The 21874-nt window shown below is 48.4% G+C and overlaps 1 protein-coding gene across 7 annotated transcripts in view; it reads right to left on the minus strand.

Annotated features, from left to right (window-relative positions):
* The window catches only part of ARHGAP45 (Rho GTPase activating protein 45), a 381773-nt gene that overhangs the window by 294461 nt on the left and 65438 nt on the right, over nucleotides 1–21874 (minus strand). For all 7 annotated transcript variants that reach the window (XM_069216459.1, XM_069216457.1, XM_069216454.1 and 4 more), the window contains exon 2: nucleotides 13309–13648. In XM_069216459.1, the coding sequence (XP_069072560.1) occupies nucleotides 13309–13648 (340 nt within the window). The remainder of the gene's footprint in view (nucleotides 1–13308; nucleotides 13649–21874) is intronic.

The following is a 21874-nucleotide window of genomic DNA, read 5'->3' on the forward strand; positions in this document are numbered from 1 at the left end:
TGACTCACAAAACATAATACATTACAAATTGCTACATCCTCTCACACAGTGGAGGTGTGCAGCCCAGTGGGCCCGGGGGGCGGCCAGTGTGCCCCACATTCAGAGCATAAGTGTCTTACTATATTAGTGTGCCTGCTGTATGAGGTGTCACCTCCGGCAGTTCATTGGTTAAAGTTTTGCTGACAGAGGCTTCAGAATCAGTTTGTCGTCTACTGGTGCGTTGTTGTGCGGTCTGTCCATCTTCATGCCACAGTGGCACCGCAGCTGAGAGGGCTTGTCTCTGCCCAGCTGCGCCTGAGCCGGAGTGGGGTCACCCCTCCTTCTATCCGCTTTGGCGCCCTGCATGGGTGTTCCTGCATGCTTTTTCCGTGTACTACAGAATGATCACACAGCTGGTGGTATCTACGTTGTTCCACCAATTCCCAGGCACCTATGGGCTCAGTGAAGAAGAAGCTGACCCCATTACCCAATATCTTAAGTCTAGCTTGGAACAGTAAAGAGTACATGAGGCCCACCTGGCGCAGGCGTTTCTTAACCCCTACGGAGGCCCGTAGGTGCTGGACAGTGACTGTATAGTCGGGAAATAGATAGACCCAGGAGTTTTCATCCTAGAGCGGCCTCTCCGAGCGCATCTTCAACAGTATCGTTTCTCTGTCTCTGCAGTTGAGTAGACAAATGATTACTGGTCGGGGTGGCATTGCAGCCGGTGGCTCACAAGCTGGGACTCTCTGTGCGTGCTCTACAAGGTAGTGTGGGGACAAAGCTTCCTTCCCCATGCTTTGCGCCAACCAGGCCTCGAAAAATTGGATGGTGTCTGACTCTTCTGCCCCTTCCAGAAACCCCATCATGCGGATTTTATTGCGCCTGGAGCGGGCTTCGGAATCTTCAGCTCTGCGCCTTTAGTTCTTGGACCTTATCTTCTAGAGATCTGACCATCTCAATGGTCGCAAGTCTTTAAGATCACTCTCCGCACTTGTCACCCTTGCAGACAGATTTTTTTTGGTCCTCACGGAGTAAGGTGACCTCTATCGCCACTGCATCCACTCTGTGCTGCAGGTCTTGGCCAGTGGTCTCGATGGCTTCCAGGATTTTGGCTAGTTTGTCCTCCTGGTAGGAGGGAGCCTGAACTGCCTCTCGGTCCCGCATCACAGGGACAGTCGGCAGAGCAGTATCCCGTCACTCCTGTGAACTTGCGCTGGATCCACCCCTTCTCCCCATGGCGGGCACGAACATGGGCAGCTCGGCCCCAGTGTTCTGCATCCAATATTTACCCCCCCCAGGCCAGGCAATGCAGTTGCTCTACAGGTAGCTGAAATAAGAGATGTGTACTAGGCGGTCATCAACGTCCCCTTCAGCTGGCTTCAGTCTGCGCAAATCGTCATCTCATCAGGGGAGGTTCTCCGCTCCTGAAGATCTCCAGCCAAGGGAGGGGGGGTTGTGATGGTGATGCAAAAGAAGGGGGGGGAGAAGAACTCCAGGCGCTGCTCGGCCTCCTCGCCACTCCGCTCCCACCACAGTCAGTCCAATTCCGCCATCATGGCTCTCTGTCTCTACCCTCCTCTCATATCTTCGGTCGCTTCTCCGGGCCACCAGGTAGGCCGCGTCACTTGGGTCCCCTCCCCGCAAGGCCCCCCCCCCTGCCCCTCACAGCAATGGATCAGGGGAAGGGGAATCTGTCTATAATAGTGGAGATAAGGAGGGCAGAGTTCATCCGACTCAGTCACTGCCCCCCCACCGCTGTCGCCACTCCTCACCTCGCACTGGGCCTTCTCACGCTGCCAGGCCCAGGCTCCTTCTTCTGCTGTGTGGCGGCCCGTCACCTCCTTCCGGCCCGTGTGGCACTCTATCGGAGGTTCTCTCCGTTTTGGTTTTGGGCTCTTTATGTGCCTCGCATCCCCATGCGCTACAAATATTGCCGCAGTTCGCGGCCGGGATCTCCGTATCGGGAGTCAGGAGGCGGGAGCCTACTTAAAGTTTGCCCGCTATCTTTCGGCGTCAGGCATATATATATATATATGTTTATGCATATATGTACATACAAGTATAACAATGTATGTGTATATGTCTATGGATACACACACACACACACACACACATACACACACTATTCTATGCTTAACATGTTCATAGGTCATCACATAGTTCCTTGATAAGTCGTTAGGTTAGATATTATGAATCCCTACTTTCATTTTAGCTATCACAATGAGAAAATGTTATCCTTACTATTTTATCACCAAGCTTTTCGTTATGGAAAATTGAGGAAAGATAAAATAATGATAGAAAAGTACAAAAATAAATTGATAACAACTTCAAATCTTATATCCATTATTATATTCCTTACAGATATATTCCCTTACTATGTATTTATGTAGCTATTTATTACTTTAGTCCTACTGTACAAGTGGAAAAAAAAATATTAATAAAACAAAACTCTCTCGTCTTTACTATGTCTCCCCATCACCTTGTACCTCTATCAATCTATCCTCCATCCCCACTCTGACTCATCCCAAACCAATCCTACTACTATCTCCAAAATAACCCTTCCTGAGCTCTTCCCTCCTCTACCACTCCTGGATCACCCGAACCTCAGTTTACTACTATCTTCTCCCTCACTTATCTCACCTTTGACTCATACAATACCCCTTCTACTACCATGACCTCCCTGACCCCTTTCTACAGACTCTCCCCTCCTCCATCTCTCCTTTACTCATCTCAAGCCTCATCCTACTACTATAAACTCCCAATTAACACTTACGGTTTCTTCCACTCCTACCCCACTATTATTCTGTTCAAACCTAACTAACAAACTCACATAGCTTTCTGCTCAAATCAGCTTATACTAATAATGTACTCACGGCAACACCCACTGATACAACACAACAACACCCACTGATATAACACAGCCATGCCCTCTGATGCAACACCCACACCTACAACACAGAAACAGCCACTGATACAACATAGCAACATCTACAACACAGCAACACCCACAGCTACAACACAGTACTACCCACTGCTACAACATGGCAACACCCACAGCTACAACACGGCTACACCCACTTCTACAACAAAGCAACACCCACTGATACCACACAAAGACCCACTGAAGTAACACAGCAACACCAAGAACATAGCAATGCCCTCTGATGCAACACCCACACCTACAACACAGCAATGCCCTCTGATGCAACACCCACACCTACAACACAGCAATACCCACTGATGCAATGCGGCAACACCCACAGCTACAACACAGTAACACCCACTACTACAACGTGGCAACACCCACTGCTACAACGTGGCAACACCCAAAGCTGCAACACAGCTACAGCCACTTCTACAACAAAGCAACTACCTCTTAAACAACAAAGCAACACCCACTGATACCACACAAACACCCAATGATACAACACGGCAGCACCCACTGATACAACATAGCAACACCCACTGATACAACACAGCAACAACCACTGATACAACACGGCAACACCCACACCTACAACAGGGCACACACCCACTGATACGACAAAGCAAAACCCACACCTACACACAGCAATACCCAGACCAACAACACCGAAACACCCACTGATACAACACAGCAACACCTTCAACACAGCAACACCCACACCTACAACACAGCAACACCTACAACACCTACAACACAGCAACACCCACTGCTACAACACAGCAACACCCACCGATACAATACGCCACAGCCCACTGCTATAACACAAACACCCAGTGATACAAAACACCAACACACTGATACAACGCAGCAACACCCACAGGTACAATACAAACACCCACTGATACAACACAAACCCCTACTGATACAACACAGCAACCCCCACTGCTACAACATAGCTACAACACAGCAACACCCACTGCTACAACATAGGAACACCCACTGCTACAACACAGCAACATCCACTGCTACAACACAGCAGCACTCATTGCTACAACACAGCAAAATCTATACTGCACAACCCACTGCTATAACACACACACTCAGTGATACAACACAGAAAATCCCACTGATACAACACAGCAAACCCCACTGATACAACACAGCAAACCCCAATCAACATTTATAAAACGCAGCTTATCACCCATGGGGTCTCAAGGTGCTAGCTGGGGGACTCCAAGCAGTCAAAGAGACAAGTCTTGAGGTCCTTCGTGAAGATAGCCAGGTGTGGGACTGCCTGAGGTGGAGCGGCATCGTGCTCCAGGTCTGCGCGGCGCAGTAGGAGAAGGATCTTTCTCCAGCCATGTTTTTCCAGATCCTGGGGATGGTAGTGGGGACCCACTGCTACAACATGGCAACACCCACTGCTACAGGACAGCAACACCCACTGCTGCAACACCAACTGCTACAACAGAGCAACACCCACTACTACAACACACCCTAATACAACCCAGCAACAGCCCCACCTAGAACACAGCAGCACCAACTGATACAACAGAAGCACCCACTTCTACATAAGAGCAACAACCACTGATACAAAACGGCAACACCCACTGATACAACACAGCAACACCCACACCTACAACACAGCAACAAGCGCTGATACAAAATGGCAAAACCCACTGATACAACACAGCAACACACAAATATGACACGGCAGCACCAGTTGATACAACACAGCGACACCCACTAACACAACAAAGCAACACCCACTGATACAACACAGACAACCACACCTACAACACAGCAACACTCACCGCTACAACACAGCAACACCGACTGCTACAATACACCCAGTGTTTCCTTTCATCTTGCTTCTCTTGCTGGTGACCCTCAGGTGTTGCACCCTCCCCTCAATTTCATTAGGTGTTACTTAATTTGTGCGACTCTCGCTAAAGTCCTGTGGGGTCCCACTCAGCTCACACCTCTTATGAGAATCCCCCAGAGTTCCCATCCTTCTTGCCTCTTTAGTTGGAGTCCCCGGGGGTCCCTTTATCAATAGGTCTTTAGCTGAAGTCCTTAGGGGTCCCAACTACCCTTTCTTGCGAGAATCAACTGCAGTTTCCTTTCTTCTTGCTTGTCTTGCTAGTGTCCCTCCAGGTGCCTCCCTTCTAGATCCACTTGCTAGATTTGCAACTGCCTTGTCTAGCTAAAGTCCTTTGCAGTCCAGGGGTGTGGAATTCTAGACACACGGGACATACTGTTTGGGGCCAAGGGCAACAAGTTTTCATGTTTATTTTGTCCTTGGGACAAGTAGGTCCAACCCTGTGTAGCACAGACCCTTTGACTGTCAGTGTGCAAGGAAGGGAACTGTCTGCAGTTGAGGTAATGCGTGTCCATATGTTAAAGTTCTTTGAGCTTGTATTTATGGTTCATTAACGGAAAGCCTTCATTGTTAGGGTGAGCGCTGTAAATAAACGTTTTAAGGTCACACTGCATTACTGACCGTGGTTCCAGTAAAAAAAAAAAAAAAAAAAGTGTATGCATGTTTGAAAAGTTTAACAATATGAGGCTAAGTATAATGCTCCCAGAATGCCCTCTGATTAGATGCACATATTTGCAGAAGCTTGTAAGCAAGAGTGTTTATTCTTTGCTTCCAAATTAAAATGGTCAGAAAAAAATGAAAGTAGGAAAAAAACCTTTTGCCACTATGACATTTTAGGTGCTATTTCTTTGAAACATCACTTATTAAAATGTGTTGATGCATGCTACATTTCCCAAAAAATATTCCTAATGGAAAATCAGTGTAACCATTTTCAACAAGATTATGAGAAGCATTAAAAAAATAAGCACTGCCAAAGCCAACCGATCCCACATTTGTTGTGAGACTTTTGGGTTTGTCAATGTATATCTTGTTTTGACATGGCTTTTGTGACATTTTATTGTTGTGGGAGCTGCCAGGCCCTCACCATTGTAACAAACACTGGCAAAAAGAAGAAAAAAAACGATTTTGGTCTCAAAAAGCACACATTGCCACCAGTGGCATAATAAATGCTCTGCAGGCCCCTTTAGCACAGCACCTACCCTGAGTGACTCTGGATTGGGGGTGGGAGGCCCCCATGTTCTTTGTAGGGGGGATCCTCTCCAGTTTTGTTGCACCACTGATTGCCACAGTAGTTTCTTGCAGTGAACAAAACTACTTTGTGCGCCAATAGGCTACTTGTGGAAGAGCAGAATGTGGGGATGCGCTGAACTCCTTCCATGTTTGTTTTGTCACCGGGGGAGAGCCCCGGCAACGTTTGGAGGAGGACGGAGCTAAGCCCTCGGGGAGAGACCTCGCCAGAGCTCATAAAGCGCTGCCTGCGCTCCTGCTTCGCGGGACTCGCTGAACTCCTTCCCCGTTTTTTTTGTCACCGGGGGAGAGCCCCGGCAACGTTTGGAGGAGGACGGAGCTAAGCCCTTGTGGAGAGACCTCGCCAGAGCTCATAAAGCGCTGCCTGCGCTCCTGCTTCGCGGGACTCGCTGAACTCCTTCCCTGTTTTTTTTGTCACCGGGGGAGAGCCCCGGCAACGCTTGGAGGAGGGCAGAGCTAAGCCCTCGGGGAGAGACCTCGCCAGAGCGCATAAAGTGCTGCCTGCGCTCCCGCAGCGCCCGGGCAAAGCCCGGGCCAAGGCAGGCCCGTCCTTCGCCCGTCATCGACTGGAGGAGGCTGGGCTGGGCCCCCCCTCTTTAATCTACGCTAAAGGGGCCCTGGAGATTGGACTAATAACGAAACAGCGCTGTCTGAAGAAGGAGGTGGAGCCCTTTTAGGTTTTTAAAGTGTTTTTCTTTCCTTTTCCTTTTAGATATTTTTAATGCCTTTGTAATCTATGTATTAAGTAGAAGTTGGAGGGAGCGTAGAACTATAACCTCCAGGATATTTTCTTTTAAAAATATAAGACACTTAGGGGGTGATTCTAATTCTGGCGGGCGGCGGAGGCCGCCCGCCAGAATTCCGCCCCCATAATACCGCTCCGCGGTCAGAAGACCGCGGAGGGTATTATGAGTTTTTCCCTGGGCTGGCGGGCGGTCTCCAAAAGACCGCCCGCCAGCCCAGGGAAAAACTCCCTTCCCACGAGGATGCCGGCTCGTAATCGAGCCGGCGGAGTGGGAAGGTGCGACGGGTGCAGTAGCACCCGTCGCGTATTTCAGTGTCTGCAAGGCAGACACTGAAATACCTTGCGGGGCCCTCTTACGGGGGCCCCTGCCGTGCCCATGCCATTGGGATGGGCACGGCAGGGGCCCCCAGGGGCCCCGCGACCCCCCCTACCGCCATCCTGTTCATGGCGGCTTTCCCGCCATGAACAGGATGGCGGTAGGGGGGGTCAGAATCCCCCATGGCGGCGCAGCAAGCTGCGCCGCCATGGGGGATTCTGAGGGCAGCGGTAAACCGGCGGGAGACCGCCGGTTTACCCTTTCTGACCGCGGCCAAAGCGCCGCGGTCAGAATGCCCTGCGGGGCACCGCCGGCCTGTCGGCGGTGCTCCCGCCGACCCTCGCCCCGGCGGTCGAAGACCGCCGGGGTTAGAATCAGCCCCTTAGTTATTAATTTAGAATTTGCTTGCCTTGATGGGGAAACGTAAAGGAGACCACGGAAAGGGGGGTTCTTATCAGGAGGCTACTGCCCCTAAGTTGATAACTAGTTAACTCACTTCTGTGATGGGTGTTATTGAGTCGGAGATAGGAAAGGTGGAAGCCACCTTAGAATCAACACTTGAGAAAACAGGGAAAGGAGTGATAGAAGTAAAGACTCCTCACGTAAAATCGTTATCAAATAGGACAAGGGATCCCTGTGTTATAAGGGATAAGGATCCTCGAGCTGACCAAATTAACTCTATAACCCCTGAGAGCCCACCCGTTAAAAAGAGTAGGCAATTGATTTCTCCCCATGTCATAGACTCTTTTTTAGATTCAGCTCTGTCTCCTGTAAAATCTAACGTACCTGGAAAGGTTTTAGTAGAAATAGAGAAAGGGGAAGCTACAATTTAAACCACCAAAGAGATCTACGGGGAAACAGATAAAAGATATTAAAACTTCGACATTTCCCAATGACTATTTTAGCCAGATCGACAGTCAGCTTGGTGATATTATATGCTCCCTGGTTTTGGAGAAAGTGGCTGTTCTTGAGGAGAAGGTTGACTCTATATCAGTGATAATGAAGTCACCACAACCGAGGGTGGAACCTCAGTGGAGAACAGAATCCTAGCCATCTTGGTGCCCCCAAGCTGCATGATACTGCCCTGATGCTGTCTAAAGGTTTGAGCCCCTGGATTATTTAGAACAATTAGATTGACCATCAGTAATAGGGTTTTACCCAGAGGAGACAAATACATTACATCAGCCCCGTCTGCAACCCAAGGGAGCTTCTAATATACCAGGCATGGCAGTCTCTGGGATTACCTCTTGGAATGTGGCAGGATGGAAATCAAACGTGGGAAACCTTGACCGGCTGGGATGTTGTCAAGAGACATGGCTTATAGAGCCGCCTCATGTCAATGGCTATACCACATATAGTGTCCCTGCAATCAAGTCCTCCGTGGGTAGGGCTAAGGAAGGACTGGCCACTTTTGTATCTGTAATGGGAGGGGGGTGGATGTGCATGTAATGGGCACACCCCTTATTTTTTGGTTTTAATTTTGAAACTTCCTGAGCCATTCGACGTGTTGCTGATTAATTATTACAACAATATCTTTGATCACTCGGACACTAGTGTGATTGATAACCTTGAAATGATAATACATAAGGCCATGAACATGAGTAAGAAGGATTTAAGAATAATTTGGGTTGGTGATTTTAATGCCCATCTGTGTGAACTAGAGCTTTTAGATTGTTGTGGGCTCTGTGATGAATAAGATTGTCCCATCCAACATTTTAAACACACTCCTTATGGGAATGCTCTAAATTGATTGATAGTAGCTAATTTTTTGCTCTTTCCAACTTCACTAGTAGAGGGGGTACGACGTTTATAAGAAGTGATGTCCATACTACAAGTGATTTTATTATTTATTCCAGAGAACTTACCCCTTTTGTTGGACAATTCAGGGTGATGTTAACCTGTGTCAGTGATCATAATCCTTTAATCATAGAAACAAGTCTGGGATTGAATAATGATTCAAGAGTAGAAAAGCAACACCCAGATATGACGTTTTCAGCTCGGAAAGGCCTGATAATTAAATGGGGAAAAATAGATAGTAACAGTTTTTTCAAAGACTTATTTTTGAATAAGTGGACAGACGTCATGACAGCTTTGGGTGAAGATGCCCCCCTCACGAAATTGTGTATGCCTTCTCTTCTCTGACAAAGTACATGGCTGAAAAACTACAGCGCCCTAGTATCAATAAAGAAAGAGGCCCTCGATGGTTTAACCATCTCTAAAAAAGTTGAAGAAAATAACTAATTTTTTCCCTCAAGATCGACATGCTATTAAAATTGTGAGAAAGGGATACAAGGATGCACTTGCTACTAGAAAGGCTGAATTAAGGGAGTCTGCTTGGGAGGATTTGATTGAGGCAAGCACAAATAGAGATACAGCTGCCTTTTGGCGAGTGGTTAATTCTCCGTTGTTGAATGATAAGGCCAAAATGATTATGGACACTGTCATTCCAGCACAAACTTGGGTGGATTATTTTTCAAAAACTTTTACAATAGAAAACAATGTCCCACAGGACAATACGAGTTGTCTTATGACAATAAACAACGCTTTGATTAGTGTGGCTTTTAGTAACACCATAAATGTAGCTGACGTAAAACAGGCCATTCAAGATTGTCCTTCTGAGAAAGCCCCTGGCCCAGACAGAATCCCAGCCGATTTATTTATAGCGCTCCCAGATTTTTGGGGACCATTGCTTACCAATGTTTTGAGATCTGCCATGACAGGCCCATTAGTAGATACCCGGAGAGAGGCGAATCATTGTCCCAATCTTTAAAAAGGGGGATAGGTCAGATCCCTTATGTTATCGACCAATTTCCCTTTTGGATAGTTCAGTCAAGATTCTAGGCCGAGTGATCCTAAACAAGCTGGAAAATTAGGCAATGGAGACTAATTGCCTCTCAGAAGTGCAATTTGGGTTTCGACCAGGGCTGGGCACAGCTGAACAAACATTCAATTTGACTCCGATAGTCCAGAAATATACGAAAGCCAAAAAGGGGTGTGTACACCTAGCATTTATGGACTTGTCATGTGCTTTCGATACAGTTAATCGAGAGAAATTGTGGATGGTCATGTCAATAATGGGGGTGGATAAAGATATAATTGTCCTACTTAGTAGGCTTCATGCATGCACCTCAGCACAAGTTCGTTACTCCCAGAAGGGTGATCTAACAGAGAAGTTATCTTCATTAAAGGGGGTCAGGCAGGGTTGTGTTCTGGCCGCCTTTCTTTTCTTTCTTTATATAAATGGATTAGAGAAATTTCTCTGTGAAATGGGGAAGGACTTGCCAACTATTAATAATTCTCCAATTCCAGTACTGCTATATGCAGATGATGCCATACTTATCTCAAGGACAGCAAATGGCCTCCAAATTTTATTGAATGCTTTTAATGTATTTATGGGAAATCTTGGTCTTAAAATTAATATATCAAAGTCATTTGTGATGAAGAGTGGGCCAAAGTTGGCAAAAACAAAAAAATGTATTCTGGAAGGGGGAGAAATACTTAAGGTTACACATTTTACGTATTTGGGGGTTCCCATTGATGTTGATTTTAATTGGAAATTTTTAGTATATATACGCCTAACACAATTTCAAAGAGTCATAGATGCTGTTTTTAGATTTTCAAAAAAGTTGGGACATAAACCCATAAAAGAGATGATGACTGTATTTTCTAGTAAATGTCTTTCTATTGCGACATTTGGAGCAGGGGTTTGGGGCTATGTGGACTCCTCGAGCATCCAGGTTGTAAAAAACAAGTTTCTAATGAGGTTATTAGCAGTCCAGCAATGAACTTCAGTAAAGATTTGCCAAGATGAAGTGGGCTTGAGAGGTATATCTGATTACATAAAGCTTCAACCGGTATTATTATGGTTAAAAATGTGGTTAAAACCGGAAGCCCACCTATGTAGGATGGTGATACAGGACTGCCTCTCGTTATCAAGATCACTGGACATACCTTGGATCAGATATGTCCGTTCTTTGCTTTTCTCCCTTGGAGTAGGGGAGTTCTTTTTTAAGCCGGACCTCATGACAAAGCGGGACATTAAAAGGGTAAAGGAAATATATTGGCAGCAAATACGGGACTCAAAGCTAAATTTAGGTTTAGAGAGAAATCAGGAGAGGAGCCAGCCACAGCAATCACATCCGATGTTATATTTGGTCATCACCAGCTCTGAGCGACAAAGGTTTCTACTTACCAGGTTACGTCTGAATACATTACATTACCTGGTAGCATTTCCCTCCCATGTGGAACTTGGTTCAAGAATCTTCCACTGTGTTGCTGTGACGGAAAGACATCTCAAAGCACATTGCACTTTATACTTTTTTGCAATTTTTATATCACCCCAAGGAAAAGGTTTTTACGTCCTATTCTTTTATCTAAAAGTATTAGAACTAGCCAGCTTGCCTACTCTTACTTACATAAGTTGGGAGATGAGACAATACATGCTATGTTAAATTATATATATGCTGCTTTCGGAATTCGAAATATGTATTAATAATGTTTGTATTAATCTAACGCTCATGAAATTTGTATGGTTGTATTTATTAAATGCCTTTTATGGTCTATTTGTACCGAATAAAGTATTGAAGAAGAAGAAGAAGCAGAATGTGATCACTCACAGTAAAGCCAGCTGATAGATAGAGAGAGAAATAGAAGTTTAATAAAACAAAATGTCTTTGTTAACACCAGACCTAATTAGGGACCCAATTCCTAAAGCAAATCACGAAAGTGCACCCATGGTATAGATGTTTGAGTTAGTGGCTTTCATGAATTCACAAGAACTTACAGAAGTTGACCAGGAAACCGCATTTCTAGAAAATATTTGTGAACTGTATTTTAACAAGAGAAAATATGCATGTTCAGATTTGCTCAGGTGAAAATCTATTGAGCGTTTACAAGGTCACATTCCCTCCAACCACTTTTTTCCCAACCCTGGAAAAACTTCGACTTCTGCCATTTCAAGGAGTAAATTTCCAGCCTTCGTCATTATGGGAAAAGATTAGAGAAGAGCTGGTGAAAATCCTTAAAACATGCAAGTTTGTAGTTTGCAGACTCAAAGGCATTCCAACCCTGGAACTATTGCTTACTGCTTCCCCAGCCCCAGTATGTAGATCTGCGGAAAGGTGGCAAAATAAGGAGATTGCTATACTAGGGATTGAAATTGCAAGTATTCAAGCCTTACTATAGTAGTAGCCCTGGCATAATCAGAGAGGCTATTATCAGAGCGCTTACATAATGAGACTGCTGCCATAATTTGTCGCCACACTACGTGGCCCCAAAGGGACAAGTAGATTTTTTCACAGGACAAGTAGATCTAAGAAGCAACCTGTCCCATGGACAAGTAGATATTTTATTAAATTCCACACCCCTGCAGTCGGTTTCTTATTTTCTTACTACAGTCACCCAGGGGTCCCTCACAACTCACCTCTCTTGCTAGAGTTCCCCAGGGATCTCTCTTAACTGCCCTTTTTAGCAAGACTAACACAGGGTGTTCTTCATAGTTCATTTGTCGCATAGTCCCTCAGATGTATCTCTCTCTCTCTCTCTTAGTTCCCTTGGAAGCATACACCAGGTGCCCCTTTAATCTTGCTTCCCTTGCTAGAGTCCCCCTGGGGTCCCTCCTACCTTGCCTTTCTTACTAGAGTCTTGTGCGGTGCCTTCCATCTTGCATCTCGTGTAGAGCCCTGAGGATTCCCGCTCATCTCTCTTCCCTTGCTAGAGACCCCCTGGGGACCCTCTTAGCTCACCTTTCTTATTTTAGTCTCCCGGGTTGCTGTTCATCTTGCATCTCTCACGGAGTCCCCCAGGGGTCCCACTCTTATCCCTTCCCAGACTTCCTCAGGGGTCCCTTTCTTCTTGCTTCTCTTGCTAGAGCCCCCAGGAGTACCACTCTCCTCCCTTCCCTTGCTTGATTGCTATAGGTGCCTTTCTCTCCTCCCTTCTGTAACTGGCTTTGTTACAGTTTCTGCATTTGCTCAACTGCCTCATGGAGCAAACAGACCATATGGTAGATCTCTAATGACCACTCCAGATCATACAAGCTGGTGTTATAAGCCTCAGGCAGAGGCTCATCAAGGCACTGGAGCTGCTGGGTTCTGCACTGCCTAGAGCCTGCTGCTCACCCACATGGGAGTGTTACACACAGAGTATTCTGGGACTTTCTCTACAAGTTACTCCTGATTTACAGCCCATGGCACAAATTGAGGACTTACCATCAGCCAGCACCACATCCCGCAGCTTTTCAAGTCGTTCTGCAAACTGCCCAACGTCGGCCAGGAGCTGCGAGATGTCCTCTGGCTCAATGAAGGGCCCCTCCCCACTGTCCAGGGGGCTGTGACCCACCGGTTTGTGGCCCTTGCTGGCACTCCAGTGGTTCGGGGAGGCGAGTGGAATGCCAGCTGCACTAGCATGGCGGCTGAGGCTAGTTGGTCGCTTGAGCGTACTGGACGAGCTTGGCGAGTTGCTGAGCTTGGTAACAGCTGGAACGGAGAGCTCAGCCTGGCCTGGGGTCTGGGGCACCAGCAAATCAGAGCCATCTTTGCGAGGAAGTTCCTGAGGGATGGAAGAATGGGGAAAGCATCAACCTTTCAGCAACAGAGACTAGGTAAACAGAGATCTGCTGAGCACCATAACTTATTTCCATGATACCTTATGTTTGTTGCATAATATTTTACACATATATTTATACACACATAAATAAAAAATATGGGTAAACCGAGAAAATTCCCTGATGCCAAACCAACTTGCCACTCTAGTCACCCTCGAAGGCACTTATCTGCTTACACCAATCAAAAAGTTTACATTCAGAGGTGATGCGAGATACATTCTGCCTTAGCACTAAGTAACAGCATTTATTAATAATTTTAATCAGTCCATCAACATTTGAAACATAGAAAGAGGCTTCAGGAGCATTGCTCCAAAATTAAAATATCCATGTTCAAAATTAGGGTGATCTGTTATGTGGCAGCTGAGAAATAGGGGGAGTCCCAAAATGTCTGCAAGCAATTTCCCACAGGGATTTTAGCCATGATTACAGTCCGAACCATTAAACGAAATAACACCAAATTTGGCAAAAAGCTAGATCTTGGTCTAGAAAGAATGTTTTTTGTAATTTGGTGTAAATCTGTTCTATAGTTTTGGAGTTAAAGTCAAATGTTTTATGTAAATCTAGAAACAAGGATCCGCTGCGGATTTGAGGGAATTCACTGTCCAACAGCAGTGCCGTGATTGGCTGGCTGCTGCTGACTCCATGTTACTGATGGCAAGGTCTGTGAAGGACCCCACATGGGCAAGAAATTGTCAGAAAACTTTTTTTTATTTTTGCGCGGATTTAGATGGATTCGGGTAGATCTGCAGTCTCTCATGGATGAGGGTGGACCCACAGATCCAGACCCCAATAAAAAAAAATAAAAAAAATACATTCACAGATCCACATACCTGCTCAAACACTCACTCACACACACACCCACTCACACACCCACAAAACCACTCACACAGCCACTCCCACACCTACTCACACAGCCAGTCACAGACACACACACACACCAACACCCCCCACAGAACTACTCACACATCCACTCACACCCCCAGGTTACAGGGATGTTACAGATAGAAAATAGCATTAAACAAAGTAGAAATTCAAAAACAAAAAAAACAAAGGTCACACGGAAGTTATAGTAAGGTACCGATTTTACACACACAAAGCCATAGAAATTCTGCAGTTATACTTATCTCAAGTAACTATAACTCGTGTCCTCGCCTATGTCACTAATGACATCTTCTTCGACATCACAGATAATATCACTGCAACAGTGAAATTATTGATGAGAAAACTGTGCATGGCTGGGGCACAAGATATATATATATATATATATATATATATATATATATATATATATATATATATATATATATATATATATTGATGGTCCAGTCTAAGGCTTTTGCTGAAATGTGTAGGCCAGGTTTTCTTTGCGGCACCTTGCATTTTATTGAATGGAATAATAAACCCTTTTAAAAGTAACTGGATCAAACTGGATTTATTTATATATATATATATACACACACACACACACGTACACATAACCTAGTAGCTGCTAGGTAACTATAGTTAGGGCCTAGTTTCTATTTGTTTTGCTAGTAACTTTGGCACCATTGATGAAACTTCACAAAATATTCCAAAAAACAACAGTGGCCACTTCAGCTGCTGTCTGGAAAGTTTATGGGTGATGCGTCAAGCAGGGGGCGAGAAATAGGGGAGGTCCCAAAATGTGTTTTCCCCATTCATTTTTCCATAGGGAATTTGGACAGCAATAGCGCCAAAACCACTAGACAGAAATACACCACATTTAGCAGAAAAGAAGCTATTGGTCCAGAAAGAGGCCTTTTTGTTGTAAATCCATTCAGTAGTTTACTAGTTATTAAATGAGAACCAAATTTGTATATATAGGGACGCAGATCCTCTGCAGATTTGGAGGAAAAGCAAGGCCCTGATTGGCTGGCCGCAACCTCACAGAAAAGTTGTGACAGCCATTTTGTTTCTCACATTGCCTGAGGAGTGGGGAAAAAAACAGTGTAAAAACATGTAAGGGGTCAGAATACAGGTATCCTGACCCCACCGGACACATAGAGACCCCCCATGGACAAATAAATACCCTTTTCTTTTTTTAATCAGCTGATCCGCTACTTCGACGCCTCCTCGGAGCCTGGGGAAAAGCAAGACCCTGATTGGTTTGCCACAACATGACACAAATAATAACGTGTGTGTTAAAAAAAACATAGAATTTCACTGACAAAAACAAAAGTTACAGGGACGTGATAGTTAGTTTTACATTTTATCCATACAAAACCACAGAAATTCAGCAGTAATAGTTATACTTCTACGTATCTGAAGAAACTATACCTCGTGCCAGAAAGTAACTTTGGGCCATGAATTCTATTTTCTTAACATAAGTAGAGCTATAACTGCTGAATTTCTATGTTTTTGTATGGGTAAAATGTCACCCTAACTATAACGGCCCTGTAACCTTTGGTGTTTTCAGTGTACATATGTATATATCTCTCACAAAGGTTGAGTTTTAAACTACCATCTGAAGTCCCAAGAGAAGGCCTTCTTACAGTGACAGCTGTGTGATCTCACACCAGTCACACTTGGAAAATTGACTCAAACTCTGAATCATCCTAGTTACGAGTTCACCAACCAGCACAATCATTGGTGGGTGGGGGAAGGGGCTGAGGCACAACAGTACTGTGGGACTTGTGGGGGGAGCGGCTGAGGCACAACAGTATTGTGGGACTTTGGGTGGGCGGAGGAGCTGTGGCACAACAGTATGGTGGGATTTTGAGGGGGAGGGGCTGAGGCACAACCGTACAGTGGGACTTTGGGTGGGGGGGAGGAGCTGAGGCACAACAGTACCATGGGACTGGGTGGGGGGAAGGGGCTGAGGCACAACAGTACTGTGGGACTTTGGGGGGGGAAGGGGCTAAGGCACAACAGTACCGTGGGACTTTGGGTGGGGGGGAGCTGAGGCACAACAGTACAGTGGGATGGAGAGCTGAGGCACAACAGTACCGTGGGACTTTGGGTGCGGGGAGGAGCTGAGGCACAACAGTAATGTGGGACTTTGGGGTGGGGGGGGTTGAGGCACAACAGTACCGTGGGACTTTGGGCGGGGGGAGGAGCTGAGGCACAACAGTACTGTGGGACTTTGGGGGGGGCTGAGGCACAACAGTACCGTGGGACTTTGGGTGGGGGGGGGAGCTGAGGCACAACAGTACTGTGGGACTTTGCGTGGGGGGAAGGGGCTGAGGCACAACAGTACTGTGGGACTTTGGGGGGGAGAGGGACTGGGGCACAACAGTACTGTGGGACTTTGGGGTGGGGGGAGGAGCTGAGGCACAACAGTACCGTGGGACTTTGGATGGGTGGGAGGAGCTGAGGCACCACATTACTGTGGAACTTTGGGTGGGGGAAGAGCTGAGGCACAACAGTACCATGGGACTTTGGGGGGGAGGGGGGCTGAGGCACAACAGTACAGTGGAATTTTGGGTGGGAGGAGGAGCTGAGGGACAACAGTACCGTGGGCTCAGGCACAACAGTACAGTGGGACTTTGGGGGAGGGAGGGGCTGAGGCACAACAATACCTTGGGACTTTGGTTGGGGGGAGGAGCTGAGGCACAACAGTACTGTGGGACTTTGGGGGGGGCTGAGGCACAACAGTACCATGGGACTTTGGGGGGAGGGGGGCTGAGGCACAACAGTACTGTGGGACTTTTGGGGGGGTGCTGAGGCACAACAGTACAGTGGAATTTTGGGTGGGAGGAGGAGCTGAGGGACAACAGTACCGTGGGACTTTTGGGTGGAGGGGCTCAGGCACAACAGTACAGTGGGACTTTGGGTGGGGAGGGGCTCAGGCACAACAGTACAGTGGGACTTTGGGGGAGGGAGGGGCTGAGGCACAACAGTACCTTGGGACTTTGGGTGGGAGGAGGAGCTGAGGCATAACAATACTGTGGGACTTTGGATGGGGGGAGGAGGTGATGCACTACAGTACCGTGCGACTTTGGGGGGGGGGGCTGAGGCACAACAGTACCGTGGGACTTTAGGGTGTGGGGAGGCGCTGAGGCACAACAGTACCGTGGGACTCTGGGGGGGGGGCTGAGGCACAACAGTACCATAGGACCTGGGGGAGGCTGAGGCACAACAGTACCATAGGACCTGGGGGAGGGGCTGAGGCACAACAGTACCGTGTGACCGTTGGGGGGGGAGCTGAGGCACAACAGTACTGTGGGACTTTGGGTGGGGGAGGGGCTGAGGCACAGCAGTACTGTGGGATTTTTTTGGGGGGATGGAGCTGAGGCACAACAGTACTGTGGGACTTTAGGTGGGGGAGGGGCTGAGGCACAAGAGTATCGTTGGACTTTGGGGGTGGAGGGAAGGGGCTGAGGCACAACAGTACCGTGGGGCTTTTGGGGGGGAGGGGCTGAGGCACAACAGTACCGTGGGGCTTTTGGGGGGGAGGGGCTGAGGCACAACAGTACAGTGGGACCTTTGGGGGGGAGGAGCTGAGGCACAACAGTACCGTGGGACTTTGGGTGGGGGAGGGGCTGAGGCACAACAGTACAGTGGGACTTTGGGGGTGGGGAGGAGCTGAGGCACAACAGTACGGTGGGAAGGGGCTGAGGTACAACAGTACCGTGGGACTTTGGGTGGGGAGGGGCTGAGGCACAACAGTACCGTGGGACTTTGGGTGGGGAAGGGGCTGAGGCACAACAGTACCGTGGGACTTTGGGTGGGGAAGGGGCTGAGGCACAACAGTACCATGGGACTTTGGGGGTGAAGGGGCTGAGGCACAACAGTACCGTGGGACCTTTGGGGGAGGGGAGGAGCTGAGACACAACAGTACCGTGGGACTCTGGGTGGGGCTGAGGCACAACAGTACTGTGGGACTTTGGGGGGGCTGAGGCACAACAGTACCGTGGGACCTTTGGGGGAGAGGAGGAGCTGAGGCACAACAGTACCGTGGGACTCTGGGTGGGGGAGGGGCTGAGGCACAACACAACTGTGGGACTTCGGGGATGGTGGGGCTGAGGCACAACAGTACTGTGGGACTTTTGGGGGGGAGGGGCTGAGGCACAACAGTACCATGGGACTTTGGAGGGGGGTGCTGAGGTACAACAGTACTGTGGGACTTTCAGGGGGAGGGGCTGAGGCACAACAGTACCGTGGAACTCTGGGTGGGGGAAGGGCTGAGGCACAACAGTACCGTGGGACTTGGGGGGGGGGTCTGAGGCAAAACAGTACCGTGGGACTTTGGGGGGGCTGAGGTACAACAGTACTGTGGGACTTTGGGGGGGAGGGGCTGAGGCACAACAGTACCGTGGGACTTTGGGGGGGGAGGGGAGGTGAGCCACAACAGTACCGTGGGACTTTGGGGGGGGGGTCTGAGGCAAAACAGTACCGTGGGACTTTGGGGGGGCTGAGGTACAACAGTACTGTGGGACTTTGGGGGGGAGGGGCTGAGGCACAACAGTACCGTGGGACTTTGGGGGGAGAGGGGAGATGAGCCACAACAGTACAGTGGGACTTTGGGGAGGGGGGACTGAGGCACAACAGTACTGTGGGACTTTGGGTGGGGGGAGGAGGTGAGGCACAACAGTACCATGGGACTTGGGGGGAGGGGCTGAGGCACAACAGTACCATGGGACTCTGGGTGGGGGAGGGGCTGAGGCACAACAGCACCATGGGACTTGAAGCAGATGTGAAAGATCCAGGTGACACCTGGTTGAAGGGAGCTGCTCAAATGAAGCAGTGGGTCCGTTTTCAGGGGTTCTACCAGAATTATTGCAAGACCTAAGAAATTAAACTAGATGTAACAAATGTCATTTTCAGCAGTCAAAGATAAATTATGCATTCAACAACTCTTTGATAAAAGCATGAGCTGCAGAAATCTCTCAGTGCTGAATGCACCCAGCTGATCTCTTCCAGTACTGCAGCCTGTGGGTCTCACACTCACTGACACCAAGTCCAGCTCTCCCGGTACTACAGTCTCAAGGGTCTCACACTCACTGATACCAAGCTCAGCTCTCCCAGTACTGCAGCCTGATGGGTCTCACACTCATTGACACCAAGCTTAGCTCTCCTGGTACCACAGTCTCTAGCGTCTCACACTCACTGACGTCAAGCTCAGCTCTCCCGGTCCTACAGTCTCAAGGATCTCACACTCACTGACACGCAGCTGAGCTCTCCCAGTACTGCAGCCTGATGGGTCTCACACTCACTGACACCAAGCTCAGCTCTCCGGGTACTACAGTCTCAAGGGTCTCACACTCACTGACGCCAAGCTCAGCTCTCCCAGTAAAACAGCCTGACGGGTCTCACACTCACTAACACCAAGCTGAGCTCTCTGGGTACTACAGTCTCAATGGTCTCACACTCACTTACACCAAGCTCAGCTCTCCCGGTACTGCAGCATGAAGGGTCTCACACTCACTGACACCAAGCTGAGCTCTCCTGATACTAGTCTCAAGGGTCTCACACTCTCATACACACACACCAAGCTCAGCTCTCCCAGTACTACAATCTCAATGGTCTCACACTCACTGACACCAAGCTCAGCTTTAACGGTACTAGTCACAAGGGTCTCACACTCACTGACACCCAGCTGAGCTCTCCCGGTACTAGTCTCAAGGGCCTCACACTCACTGACACCACTGACACCGAGCTCAGCTCTCCTGGTACTGCAGTTTCTAGGGTCCCACACTTACTGACACCAAGCTCAGCTCTCCCGGTACTACAGTCTCAAGGGTCTCCCCTGCACTGAAACCAAGCTCAGCTCTCCCGGTACTGCAGTCTCAAGGGTCTCACATTCACTGACACCAAGTTCAGCTCTCCCAGTACTACAGTCTCAAGGGTCGCACACTCACTGACACCAAGATGAGCTCTCCCGGTACTACAGTCTGTAGGGTCTCACACTCACTGACGCCAAGCTGAGCTCTCCCAGTAAAGCAGCCTGATTGGTCTCACACTCACCAACACCAAGCTCAGCTCTCCAGGTACTACAGACTCAAGGGTCTGACATTCACTGACACCAAGCTCAGCTCTCCCAGTACTACAGTCTCAAGGGTCTCACACTCACTGGCACTAAGTTCAGCTCTCCCGGTAGTGCAGTTTCTAGGGTCGCATACTCGTTGACACCAAGCTCGGCTCTCCCGGTACTACAGTCTCAAGGGTCTCACACTCACTGACACCAAGCTCAGCTCTCCCGGTACTGCAGTCTCAAGGGTCTCACACTCACTGACACCACGCTGAGCTCTCCCAGTACTACACTCTCAAGGGTCTCACACCCACTGACACCAAGCTGAGCTCTCCCAGTACTACAGTCTCAAGGGTCTCACACTCACTGACACCAAGCTGAGCTCTCCCAGTACTGCACCAAGCTGAGCTCTCCCGGTACTGCACCAAGCTGAGCTCTCCTGGTACTACAGTCTCTAGGGTCTCACACTCACTGACACCAAGCTGAGCTCTCCCAGTACTGAAGCCTGATGGGTCTCACACTCACCGACACCAAGCTCAGCTCTACTGGTAATGCAGTCTCAAGGGTCTCAAAACTCACTGACACCTAGCTGAGCTCTCTAGGTACTGCAGCCTGATGGGTGTCACACTGACTGACACCCAGCCGAGATCTCCCAGTACTACAGTCTCAAGGGTCTCACACTCACTGATACCCGAGTGAGCTCTCCCGGTACTACAGTCTCAAACTCACTGACACCCAGCTGAGCTTTCCCCGTACTAGTCTCAAGGGTCTCACACTCACTGACACCAAGCTCGGCTCTCCCGGTACTACAATCTCTAGGGTCTCACACTCACTGATACCAAGCTAAGCTCTCCTGGTACTACAGTCTCAAGAATCTCACACTCACTGACACCCAGCTGAGCTCTCCCAGTACTGCAGCCTGATGGGTCACACACTCACTGACAAACTCAGCCCCCCCGGTACTACAGTCTCAAGGGCCTCCCACTCACTGACACACAGCTGAGCTCTCCAGGTACTACAGACTCAAGGGTCTGACATTCACTGATACCAAGTTCAGCTCTCCCAGTACTACAGCCTCCAGGGTCTTACACTCACTGACACACAGCTCAGCTCTCCCGGTACTACAGACTCAAGGGTCTCACTGACACCCAGCTGAGCTCTCCCGATAATGCAGCCTGATGGATCTCACACTCACTGACACCAAGATGAGCTCTCCCGGTACTAGTCTCAAGGGTCTCACACT

The sequence above is a fragment of the Pleurodeles waltl genome, chromosome 12, assembly GCF_031143425.1.
Source record: "Pleurodeles waltl isolate 20211129_DDA chromosome 12, aPleWal1.hap1.20221129, whole genome shotgun sequence".
Classification (NCBI taxonomy): domain Eukaryota; kingdom Metazoa; phylum Chordata; class Amphibia; order Caudata; family Salamandridae; genus Pleurodeles; species Pleurodeles waltl.